At 38.6% G+C, this 13,205-nt stretch overlaps 1 protein-coding gene across 2 annotated transcripts; it reads left to right on the forward strand.

Annotated features, from left to right (window-relative positions):
• The first annotated feature begins 4 nt into the window (after positions 1-4).
• hspbap1 (hspb associated protein 1) lies at positions 5-13,009 on the forward strand. 2 transcript variants are annotated; one of them, XM_008432428.3, is made up of 8 exons: positions 5-236; positions 1,893-2,104; positions 2,438-2,616; positions 3,993-4,129; positions 6,198-6,369; positions 8,552-8,635; positions 9,614-9,724; positions 11,348-13,009. In XM_008432428.3, the coding sequence occupies exons 2-8, from the start codon at positions 1,909-1,911 to the stop codon at positions 11,816-11,818; spliced, it is 1,350 nt and encodes a 449-aa protein (XP_008430650.1). In that variant the 5' UTR covers positions 5-236; positions 1,893-1,908; the 3' UTR covers positions 11,819-13,009. The 2 variants fall into 2 exon arrangements, with proteins under 2 accessions (XP_008430650.1, XP_008430656.1); XM_008432434.3 differs by lacking the exon at positions 8,552-8,635.
• Positions 13,010-13,205: the final 196 nt, after the last annotated feature.

A 13,205-nucleotide genomic window follows, 5' to 3' on the forward strand; every position in this document is an offset into this window, starting at 1 on the left:
TTTGCGAAACTGCTCCACTGCGCATGTCCAAACGGAAATAGTTTGCTGTGGGGGAAACTGCTGTGCTACCGCCGCCATTACGGCCCCGCTTACGCGCGAGCTTTACTGAGGATGTTGCAGCCAAAAAAAGAGCCAAAATGGAGCAGTTACAATTGCCAAATGTAAATTGAGAGCGCGCTGTGTCATGTGAGTTTTGTTTACATCCGCCAGAAGTTCCTCTGCACGTGTAGGGATAGGTGAGTGTTGCTTTTCCACAGAAACATGCGTCTCCACGAAGCTAGCTGGAGCTGATTTCACTTGGATATTTTCGCTGTTAAACGGAAAATATGAATCTATGCTTACAAACAAACATAAGGCAGCTAACATCATTAGTTCCATTTTTATTTTCCAATAAATGTACAGCCCCGTTCAGCTGGTATTTTGTTTGAAATTAGAATAGACATCATCTTAATTATTGAAGTATGCTAAAAGCAAAAGGTAATGTTAATAAGTTGTAGGATTCCCGCTGTTGTCTCATTACAGTTCATTAGCATTTAATGCGGAAGTTCAAACTTAGCTTTAGCTTCCCAGCAAGATTCAATTTCAATAATTTTTTGGGGGGAGGGGGGGATTGCTTTCAAAATACATCGAACACGTCTCAGAAAACAAAATAAATCATTAAACAGGAACGACGTGCAAAACGGATACAAAATGACTAACCTGGCAGTTATTGTGGTCAAACCTAACAAGGGTGCGATTAAATAGTATATTTTAATAAATCAACAAGTTATCCGAACAAATTTTCTTCAGATCTTCTTACATTGTAATATAAAAATAGGATGAATATGCAGAAGATTTATTTTCTTTTACTCAAGACAGGCGTTAAGGTGACTGCCTTTTGTTGCTAACAAACACATCACCACACCCCCACCACTCTGCCTGACAGTTTATGTCAAGGTTTTGTGGTCATTCAGGATGAATGTCATCTTGCCTCTTTGCTCTAATTTCAGAAATTTCTTTTGATGATTTCGCACCCAACTTTTTGGATACTAAAAATGGCTGCCTGCTAGCTGATGCACACCAGATGGTGGTTTTGCTTTTTATTTAAAAGAGGATGATTTAAAGACATTTATTATATTGTACTTGTAGTTTTATGTTAGGAAATTAGGTTATTTTAAAGTAAAGTGTATCCAGCAGCAGCTGGGTTTTCTGAGTTATTTTAGTTTATTTGAAATTAAGAGTCCATTAACCCAAAGAGGAAGAAGAACCAAAAATAATATTAATAGTGTTATGCAAAGTTTTTAAACAAAAAGACCAGGGTAGGAATTACAAGTCTTTCTATTTTATGCTTGTAAAGTAGCGTAGTTGTAAGTAGAGATTAAAAATGTAAAGAAGAAATGAGGGCAAAGACCTAAAATCAATGACATCCAAATGACTGAAAACCACATTTAATAAACCAAAACCAGTCTGTTTATAATCGGATTCAAAAGTCAAGTAAATTTATTAGTAATCCAAATAAACTATATTGGAAACATAGAGATACATTTTACAGAATATATCATAATCTCATAATGAGTCGAATTATCATTGCTTCCTTTAATTTGCCACTTGCTGTATGCCTCAACAAAGAAGATATAGAATAGAATAGAATAGAATAGAATAGAATAGAATAGAATAGAATAGAATATACTTTATTGATCCCCAAGGGGAAATTGCTTATTTTTCGAAAGCTACTTCATCTTAGGTGATAAATGCAAAGTTTGAAATATATATATATATAAGAGTGAATAGTTCAAAATGGACTAGATATAAACATCATTCTCTACCCTCTGCATGCCATCTGTATTCGGCACAAATATTAAACGCTGACTCTGCTAATACCGTATCTTATTCCCTTGCTGCAACCTGAACAGCGTGGACCCCCAGGCAATGGCGGCCGTGACCCCCATTAAACCCTTCAGCCCAGAGGAGACCAGATGGATTTTGGATCATTTGCAGCATCCTGCAGTTTTCCTGAACATGACCCAGGGCTGGCCTGTCCTGCACTGGACTGCACAGCATCTGTCAGGCTGCCTCCAAGACAGGCTGATCCGATTCAGACTCGGAAGGAAAGAGGCAACAAACGGTAAGAACGAATGACGGATCCCTTCAGAGGGAAGGCGTCGCTCTTCAGTAATAAATCATCTAGAATCCATGTTTAGCAAGAAATTGGACCTCAAGCTACAGTGAGTGTCCTCTGGCTCTCACCAGGTTAAAGCTGTTCATGAAGTGAGGTTTCAAATGCCGATGGAAAGAAAACCATTAGAAAGTATTGAAAAAAGACTGAAAGGCTTACAAAAATGTGTTGCAGATTTTTTTGTTTGTTTATATAATTAATTTAAAATGTTTTAAAACAAAGGAATTATGAATAGGACTGAAGTTCATCCAAACGCTCTCGTTTCTTCCTCCCTCTCTGCAGCTCCTCTGTTTGAGACTCAGTGTTCGTACATCGAGGCCACAGTGGCTCAGTTCCTGCGCTGGACTCAGCATCAGACCGATGTGGGGTCTTTCTATGAATACCCCTGCTCAGAGTACTGGGCTTATGCTGACTACAAGTACATCACCACGCTGTTCCACGATCAGCCTTCCATGTTTGAGGTAACCGTCCTGCCCCGCTATTTGTTTCCCTGGGGTATTTGGACGCTGTTGGGTATTTGTGATAGAATCGCCATGAACTCTTTGGAACACCTTGAGATTTTAATGAAAAAAATCTAGTGGACTCAACCAGTAAATAGAAAACGACTTGTTATTGCAACTTTCAGCAGGATAATGTTTCAAAACATGTGGCCAAATCAATTCTGAAATGGATCACCAGACAAAAACACAGCCTTCTTCGATGGCCATTTCTGTCCCCTGGCCTAAATTCTAAAAAGAAAAACCTTTTGGGTGCGCTGAAAGGAGCAGTACATAAGTCCCAAAACTCTGAATGATCCTGTGCAAAAATAAAAGGAATGATTCTGGGTCTCTCCATTTATTCTCTGTGAAATGTTATAGAAGAAGACTAAGTGCTGTCCTATGAGCAAAAGGAAGATGAGCAGCTGGAATGCTAGTAGTTGCACCACCAGTGAGTTTTGTTAAAACAAAAATGTCTTCACTTTTTTCATAGAAATGTACTCAATAAATATTCTTAATTTAAAGGTTACATTTATATTTTATAGCTTAGTCTCCACTCATTTGCACACTCCTCAGATATCTTAACTCTTAATTTTATTTAATATAGTAATGAATAAAAATATGCTGCTCACTTCAGCCTGCCAAACTTTGTGGAAGACATAGAAATGTTCAGCAATTCAAATATTAAGCATTCTGTTAAAAGCCAAATTAGCATTTCCCATCTTTCATTTAATTTGAGCTTCTTGTTTGACATTTTACGTTTGTCCCCAAGCACCAGCAGCTTTTTATTAACTAACTGACTCATCCTCTGCTCAAGAATCACGTAAGTGTCGCTTCTTTTTTTTAGCAATGGTCTGGAATTTATTAATTTTGTTTTAGTCGGTGTGATAAACTGTTACATGGCATCCACCTGCAATTATTATCTACTGACATTTATGGCTATGAGACGAGCAGAGAGTCATGGTGCTGGGAGGAAGGCTTCCTCAAGGCTAAATTGACCAGTCTGTCATTTCCAGCTACTTTCATACAGAATAATGACTTCATTATTCTGGGACCTTGTGGGATTTAATACTTTTGCTTTGGTAGTATGTAACTGACGAGGCAGTTTTCCTAGAAACAATTACCAATCTTAAGTTTACTTTTTCTGCTTGGACAACTTCATTTGTTTCCGTATGTGTGCTCTGTCACTGCAGCTGACGGTGTTATAAATAAGCAATGAGATGGCAAGGTTGTAACTCTGGTGACAAGATCAGCCTTGTTTCTAAAGTTTTGAAATAATTATGGACTAAATTAATTCAGTAAACTTTAGTTATACTCTGGACACTGTTTTAGAAGGAATAAACGATTCTTGTTTATTCCAGGATGTAAAGTGGTCAGAGTTTGGCTTTGAGGGACGTAGCGGGAAAGAGAGCACTCTGTGGATTGGCACAGAAGGGGCTAACACGCCGTGCCATCTGGATACCTACGGCTGTAACCTGGTGCTGCAGGTTCAAGGACGGTAAGAAGGAACACCTGAACCCATCACAAAAAATAGATATATTACACAAGCTGAGCTCTTCAGCTATCTCCCGGACGAGCCCCCCAAATTTTCCTTTTCCCACTTTTGTTTTGGAGCTAGAGAGGTATAAATGCCAATTAATAAAAGGTTAAAAAAAATGTAAGTTGTTTGTTATTAATGAACCAAATAATTAAACAGGCCAATTTTTGAAAAGTGATTTAATTATTAGTCTAAAAATGAGTTGGCAAAAAAAAGGGCTAAAAACATTGTTTGAAAAAGAACAAAACCGCTGTGGGTGCGTTACTAATGCCCACTACATCAAATTCACATTGGACACAACCTGCATCAGTCAAAGAAATTAGCTTCATTATCTGCCCACCATGCATTTGACCTCTAGCGACCTTTAGGACAGCCAATAGCTACTTCTCTGGCACAGGAGTCAGTACCAGCGTGCCATAGTGAGTTTTAGGGTTTGCATTTTAAATTAGTCAGGAGGAAAACGATGAGAAATCTGGAATTTTGAGTCTGAAAAAAATGTAGGAACTCTTCAGAGGAGCCATATCACTGATCATGGTGCTTCTCTCATGTTTTGTTGTTCACATTAAACGACTGTTCACATTTCAGCAAAAGCTGTAGCCATTTTAAAAGATGTAATTCCTTGATCCAGGTTCTTATGTATTTAAAATCTTCTTCCATTCATTATCGTGTAAAAAAAACTTAACCTTGCAGTAATTCATGCTGAAGAAGACATAAACAGAACATGCACAGAAGGAATGTTTAAAAACGTAATCATGCTCAACAATTTTATTTTCTATCGATGAATGATACATCCGCATTAATATTGGTATCGGTTAATGCTAGTCATTTTTTTGACATATCAGTATAGGTTGGTAAAAGTGATACAATATTAACAACCAATTTATTTGCATTTTGTTGCCATTTGTGTTTCAGGAGGTGGAAGTAGCTCGATATGTGTTTGGTGTTTAACCGAACCGGTGTGGTCGCTTTCACACAGTGTCAAAAGTGTACGAAAATATACAATAATATACATATCGGTAACTACGGGTTATTGACAATAACAGCAGTGTTGGTATCGGATACTGGATATTCACATCGGCTCAAACTTTCATATCGATTCATCCGTACTATTTTCAATCGGACAGTTATGGTTAAGGTAATGTTTACCTTTCTTTGAATAAAACATCCCCTACTTTGAAAATAAAGTTTTTGAACTAAATACGGATGAAGGCATCTGAGAAATCCTTTTTTTTTTTTAAGCTGAATTGAAAGGGTGTGTTTAAACCAATCCCTGCCATTTAAATCTGAAACAATGTCACACTTAAATTTAACACACAGGACCTGCAGCCAGGCAGGATTCCTCATGTGTATTTCAATGCTGTTGGCAGGGAAAGTTTTCAGCCTCTTAAGCGCCCAACTCTTCCACAACGCTGAAGGTGAAGAGCACCGCGGCTGCTGACACTTGGCGCGATCTGCCCTCTGGAAAGGATTTAATTTGTCCCTCTGCTCTCCAGAGGAGCAGCAAAGAGCAGACGACGAGGCGAGCCACAATAACGGAGCAGAGCGAGCCAAGAAATGAAAAGAAAAAGGTCTGCGTTATCTCACTTTGGCGGCCTCTCAGGGAGCAACAGTTGTGTCTCACAGCTTGTAATTGGGTCTCGGGTTCTTTTATTCGATATTGATCTCTGAAGGAATGAAATGCCGCTGCAGCAGTCTTTTGACTCTGCTGATCTATGAAAATACAACAGTGTTGATTGATATCATGACATTTGGCCTTCTGCTATCAGATCAACAGGAAATAAATTTAAAAAAAGCATCGGCAAAGTCAAATAGTTTTAAAACGAACTATAGAGGGAATTCAATTTAGGTTTTAGCTTAGAAAAGATTGTTTGGGTTTGCAGCTGTCAAATAAGAGCAGAGTTGGAATTTGGATTGGGTCTGGGTTTTTAAAAATTCAGCTTTCTTTTGCTGCTTTTCCCTTTTTCTTTATGTGGCATGAACACAGTGAAACAGATTGTATTTGGATTAAAATGGCGTTCCTTCTCTGCAGGAAACGCTGGCATCTGTTCCCCCCTGAGGACACGGCGAAGCTTTACCCGACCCGGATCCCCTACGAGGAGTCCAGCGTCTTCAGCCAGGTCCAAGTTCTCCGTCCAGACCCGAGGAAGTTCCCGCAGTTCCAGGGGGCCAGAACCCACACGGTGACTCTGGAGCCCGGGCAGGTCAGAGTGCGACAAGGTTAAAAATGCAACCTAATCTCAAAGATGACACTAGTTGATGAGTTTATTGATCCAGGACGCACAAAGAAAGGCTTTTATTGATTTATCTTTAAAGTTAATTAAAAACTCTTTTTCACGGCCAAATTAAAACTTTCTTACTTCCTTTTTCTTACGTCGATTGATGAATCTATGGCCACTTTCTATGAACAAGTATTAACACCTTATTTACACGGTACATACGCCGTCTTAAGAAGTCCTTTTGTAACTTCTGGCCTGAACCAGAATGGAAAAAGTGAAGTTTTCTAAACTTTTATAATTTTTTTAACAGATTAGAAAATGTATATTCTAGTAAGTTATCTAAACAGACAGAGTAATTCTCATGCGGTTTTATAGTAAAAGTATTCACTCCCTTTGAAATATTTTCACACCAAAGCCTACTCAAAAACACAATGGATTTATTGTGTTTATGTGATAGACGAGCACAAAGAAGCGTCTTTGTGAAGAGGAAAGAAAGAGAAACATTCTTTATCAAAACCGTGTAGGAAAAAACATCCAAGAAGGTATTGAGATCATAATTATTGTTAATAAATTGTACCTTAACCTTACCTTCCTGCAATCACAGCTGCTTTTTTTTGTTTTGAAGCACATCTGTGAACGTCAGGATTTCAGGTTTTCACACCGGCTTTTATTTAGATCTGGACTATTTAATTAGATCTGGACTTTTTAATTAGATCTGGACTTTGGGCCGTTGTGAAACGTGGCTGATTCTAAACGTTTCCATTGTAACTCTGATTGTGTGTTCATGGATCCTTTCCCTGTCGTCCGGTGCTCTCCTGTATTTTTCTCGTTGCAAAACAAGTCAAATGTTACGAAGGACTCTTGGTCTTGTTTCTAGTGCAAATATCTTACTACGCTTGAAGCAAAACAAACCCAGCTTACAAGTCACTTTTCAGCAAGATACAGGAGCTTGTTTTAAATCAGTAATTCCTTCATATTGATGAAAAAATACTAGATCCACTGGCAGATTATTTCTCTTATAACGAGACATTTTTCCGAAGTTATTAAAATGGAATTCAGAAAAAAAAATTAACAGAAAAAGTGGAAATTGGGGAAAAAATAAAAATAGAAATTTGAAAATAATAAAACAGATTTCATTTCTCTATGTGTCTCTATGTGTCTCTCCTGAAATTACACTTTTATTGTGGTTCTGCTTCACTTTTGGGTGATTTGGGCTTTTATGTCAAGGAAAGTAAGATGATGAGGTTTGTAAAGGTAACCTCGTCATCTCTTTGGACAATGTGTTTGGGTGGGAATCAGGGTTAAGTCCAGGTCAGCAGGTCGAGTGATGATTGACTTAACTTCCCACTTCAGATAAAGATGAGCTCTAAATTACAGCAGAGCTGTGGTAAACTCTGGGGGAAGGGAGTTAGGATCATTAACGTTTCCTCTTTCACACCGTACAGTTCCCGTTTTCCTTTACTTGCCCTTCTTCATCCTGTTTCTCATGTTTTTTACTCAGGGAACAAAGAAACCAGTCCTTTGTGTCTGCTCTTCTCTGAGCCTCCTCAGCCTTTAGAAAAACCCGCCTACATGTTGATGCGAGTTGATTCATAGGGTGACGTCATCGTTATCTGCTTAATTGAACATCTCTTCTGAGAAAGATGGCCTAAATATGTTTCATCAGAATCCCTGTCTTTCTTTTTTCTGGAAAAACATTATCAAGGTACGTTTTTTCCATAATCAAGTCCCGATTGAGTCTGTGCAGCATTCCTGACCTTTGCACCTTTTACCATCGATTTCATTGGCCTCCTTGCATTTTCTGCTGCAGCTCACATAATAAGTAACCTTTGGTTCCTGCAGACAGCTTGTGGCCTGAGATTTGTTTTATTCTATATTTAGAAATGACTTGTTGACATGGAAGCAAAGGCTGTTGGTCTCTATCTCTCCTGGACTGAAATCGATAAACCTTGTGCGTAGTTTTTGTTTTTTGTTTTTTTTAATAGAGTCGCCTTATGAATGATGGACCGACTAGGGTTCTGGTTTATGCTGCCATCTGCTGGATTATCTGTGTACTTAGTAGCTTTTTATCTTTGGAAAACAGAAGTTTAGAAACTAATTGCTGCCATTGAACTCTTGATAAATTAAATGTTTTTTCCTCTCTGTCTTTCTTATCTCCTGTGACCAGGTGCTTTATGTCCCCAGGCACTGGTGGCACTATGTGGAGTCAATAGATCCCATCACCGTCAGCGTCAACTCCTGGATTGAGCTGGTACCGGCGCGTCTCTCCTTCGTCCTGTGTTCTTCACCTAAAACTTTCCTGAAGCAATGCTCTGAATAGTCCAAGGCGCTCTGAGGTTTTTAAACTCCTTTGGAGTTTGGGAAAGTGAGGGATTTGATTTAATTGTTCTGTAGGTCCGTAGGTGTGGGAGAAGAACTGGAAAAATGCTGTCATTTTCTCTAATCAAATAGCTGAAATGTCCAAACTATACAAGTAGCGGAGTTCCTGTGTTCAATCTGGAAAACTCTGGAATTTTAAAATTGATCGTGGAAAAATAATTGTTCTTCAAGTCTTTGCTCCCCTTCACATGGCCTAAACGTCGTGTCCTGTCTTTCCTCACACGCTGCTGTGACCTTTCTTGTCTTTTCTTCCTTGCTTGCTTCACGGCTGGGGGCTTAAAAATCAAATCTTTTTTTTTTCATACCAAATTTGATTTACAATTTTAATCATTTTTGTTTTTCTCACTTCCTTTCCATAAAAAGAAATTACAAATGACAGAAAATATTGTCAAAAACTGACTTTTCTGTTAGTCGTCCGTTCTCTGAGTTGACCTGAATTTAGATTACAAATAATTAGAAGCTGAAAACACGCTTGTCTAACAAGATGGCGGCCGTGAAACCTAAGAAGTGCTTTGGTGGGGAAAAAAATCTAAATGAAAAAATTTGATTAATTGATCAAATCAATTTCATCATCCAAGTTGCTTCCGTATTCATCTCCTTCTTTAGCAAATATGTTTACAAATGGGGCAAAGTTGTATAATTAAAATCATTAGAAAATTGCTTATTATTTCTACTCAGATTATCTTTGTCTAATATGCAATGTGTTTGATTGGAGGCATTTTATTGTGACAATGAAAACAGAAGCACATTTCTAAGCATTTTCACAAATAAAACTGTCTGCATTAAATGTAAAAATTATAGTAAATAAATTGAGGTTTTACTTACGTTTGTCTCTCTTGTTTCTGCACAGGAAGTGGACGACGCAGCTCGAGTCAGCGAAGCCGTAACCAGGGCGGTTGTGTGTGCGATGAAAAGTGCGCCGAGTGACGACAACGCTGACGCCTGGCTGAACCCCACCGAGGTAACGAATGCATGCTGCCGTGAATCCAAGATAACATAAAAACCAAAGAAAGTGATGACAAACAAAATGAAAATCCAAATACTGACATTTTTTTAAAAATTATTATTATTTCCTTCACTAAGGGTTGAAAAACATGAAAGAGCAAAATGTGTGGCAAGTTCTTTGAAAGAGGCAGCCATTTTAAATCAGACAGAAATAAAAATGTAAGATAGTATTATCCCCATCTAAGCATCCTTATTTTCATCTAACTCAAAAAAAAAAAATGCTATCAAAAAAATCACTATCTCTGGAGAAAACATCTAATAGTTTTTAAGTCTCCATCCAGTCTGCAGTCAGATACAAACCATCCTCACCTTTAAGGGAAGCTTTTGTCTTACCTTGGTTGCCCTCTAGTGGTCCTTTTCGGGACTACCAGCCACATTTGGCTACTTTTTCTTTTTCTTCTCTCTCTCGGTACCTCGTGAAAATTCTGTTATCCCACCTCTAGAACATTCTTTAGTTTGCGATTTTAAGCTGCACTGAGGCCACAGTGTGTATAGAGATACCCCAGCTCTTCTACAAATGAACGGCAGAACGTGTGAATTGTTGTACAGTGAAGTTTAACAGATCAGAAAGATCAACTGTATGAGAGAATCCGTTTTATTAATCTATGATGACAGCAATAAACTGTCATGTACACGTTCCACGCATGCCGCCAAAACAGCTCTTTTTATTGGGATTTTATCTGAAACACTAACACAAAGCGGTGCGAAATTGTTTTTCTTTCTCTTTTTTTTCTTCCCTTCCACTTCACAGAGGAAAATCTAAACCTGAAAAGCAAGGCTTATTTTACGTCTGGATAAGATTCATTACAGCCAGTTGCATTCAGAAGTCACATAATTATAAATAAAGTTGTTTGCATGTGTGTAATGTAATCTAATTATATCCAGCTCCTGATGTGTGAATACAAATTCATGCCACACTTTTCAGATTATTGCTCCTAGATGAAAGTCGGGCTGCATCTAACGATTATTTTAGCTAATGATTAGTCTATCGATAATTCAAATAATTAATCGAATAAAAGAAATTGGCAAAGTCTGCAGATTTTTCATTTAAGCCTTTTAGAAATAAAAGATGCGTATAAACAAATACTTCATTTTCTTTTTAAGCAACTTCTGCTTTCAGTACATTGTTCTTTCCTTTTTTTAATCTGTACACCCCTATTAACAATTATTCAATTAATAAATTAGTTCACAATTATTATTTCAATAATCTATTCATTGCAACTAATTGTTTCCTGACAGAAGTTGAAAACTGTGTTTAGTGTCTTATTTTTTGTTGGCCAACACATAAAATGCCAATAAATATGAGAAACCAGGGGGGTGAATACTTTTGAAAGGCACTGCATCTGATTCCTTCCTGGAGTTAGAAGAGATGATTTGATCTCTTCCATTTACTGTTGCTGGTGTAAAGTTTTTGCAAGTTCAAACATTTTCACACATCACTGAAGAAACTGTTTTGTCTGATTATTAGTTGAAATTCTGGAACGTTCTGAAGAAATGTAGGCCTACAGCAAACTAACAGATCTTTTTAAAAGCATTAGGAAGTTTAAAACATTTTTTTTTTTAATTGTACATTTTCCAGGAAGAAAAGACTTCCCATGAAGAAAACATGCAGTACCTTAACCTGGCAGTTTCTGCTCAGAGAACGACGGGCCTCTTCCACAAGAAGCCTGGCCCAGACCCGAGGGCCACTCAGCCTGCCAAACGGGGCTCATGTGGGCGACTAAAGCTCAGAGGAGACGGGGTCCGACTCCCGTTCGGGGAACATCTCATCCCTGTAAAGTGTCAGGAAGACGAACCGGAGAAAACGGTTCCGGACTCATCCGGTGACGCTGCCGTCTCTCCTGGGGACGACGGTTCTGCTGGGAAAACACACACATGTGGTGCTGATTTAACTCGATTTAGCTCATGCGATTTAACGGCGGACCACGGGAATAATCAGGGACCTTCGCTGATTACTACTAACGACCTGTTAGACTGTCTGGTCCATCCTGACATTATCAGCCGTGTGACAGAGCTTCTCCTGGAACGACACGGAGGCGGCCATCTTTAATCTTCGATCCTCACCTGCCGCAGACGGGAGACACTCGGCGACGAACATGGATCTCCAGCAGCAAACTGCTCACTTCCTGCTGTTATGTGACACCTTTCATTTGTCCCCTCATTCTGGGATCCTCGCGCTGCGGACTCCAAATTTGAGTAAACGCAATTATGTGGTGAGTCATGCCGGCGAGTGGCTCTGACATTTCCTCCCTGTGTCATCCAGAACATGCTAATCTGGTTTAGCTGCCCCGGCAGAGGAAAAATGAGCACCTCGATCAAGTTAGCATGTTAATGCAACAAATAATTCAGAATAATATTCCTCTGATGGAAGCATTTGTTCTCTCTGTGATGCTTTGTTGTCATTTAGTGACAAAAGAAATTGGGCCTGAACCTCCATGACTTCCTGATCGTAATGGTTTCAGGATGCATGAGAGCTGAATGTGGGGTTAGCGACTGAACCCGACCAAAATGTTTCAGACTTCTGCATTAAAGATGCATCATTCTTCTTATTTAATTGAATTCACTTGTTCGTTGCATAAAAGTCCATTTCTGTAAACTAGAATGTCATTGAAAAGTTCAGATATTACATCAGAACAATAATAAAGAAAAGAGTTTCTAAAACAGAAATGTTGTGTTATGGTTTACATCGTTGTCGAAACCTTTCACAAGAACAAGTTGGCTCTTCATAAAAATCTGTATCCACTCATATGTGGAAAGTTTAGCGGAAGGAAAAGCTGAAAGGTACATTTTATAGCACTTCAGATTCCCTCTGCTGGCAAGCTTAGGAAAATAATGATTGAAATGTTTAATACAAGTAGGCAAAAAATAAAGACCAATTCCTGCCCTAATAACCATGGTGTCACTGTGATTGATTGGCCAGCAAATGTAACTGACCTAATAAACTAGGTGTGTTTCAAGAGTAAGATGAGAAACTAAAGGCCACTGCTGAAGCAGTCTGGGCTTCTTTTAAACCTCCATGGCACGCTACACTGATGCAGTAATTTGTGTAAAAGGAATCTCATGAAAAGCGTTGAGTGTACATAATGTGTCGTTCAGGGGAATACCCTTCACTAGGTTGACTTTTTGTTTTAAAATTTCTTATTTTGGCTCTTTTATACAATTCTACGTTTTTCAGAAACTCAATGTTGGGTTTTCATTGGTTGTAAGCTACAATTACACAGAAATAAACTCTTGAAATATACCAGTGTGTGTGGAATGCCTTAATTCTCCCTAAGGGCACGTTTTTCTTCCTCTAAACTTTCTAATAACAGCCTTGGGAACAGCACTATGCAGCTAGCTAATCTAACAGTAAGCGTTCAGTCACTGTTCAAAAACAGGAAATTTGTCAGGTCCTGGATCCGACAATCCAGGACCTGGTTAATTCACAGCTGGTGAAT

The sequence above is a fragment of the Poecilia reticulata genome, chromosome 2 (genome assembly GCF_904066995.2).
Source record: "Poecilia reticulata chromosome 2, P_reticulata-male-v2, whole genome shotgun sequence".
Taxonomy (NCBI): Eukaryota; Metazoa; Chordata; class Actinopteri; order Cyprinodontiformes; family Poeciliidae; genus Poecilia; species Poecilia reticulata.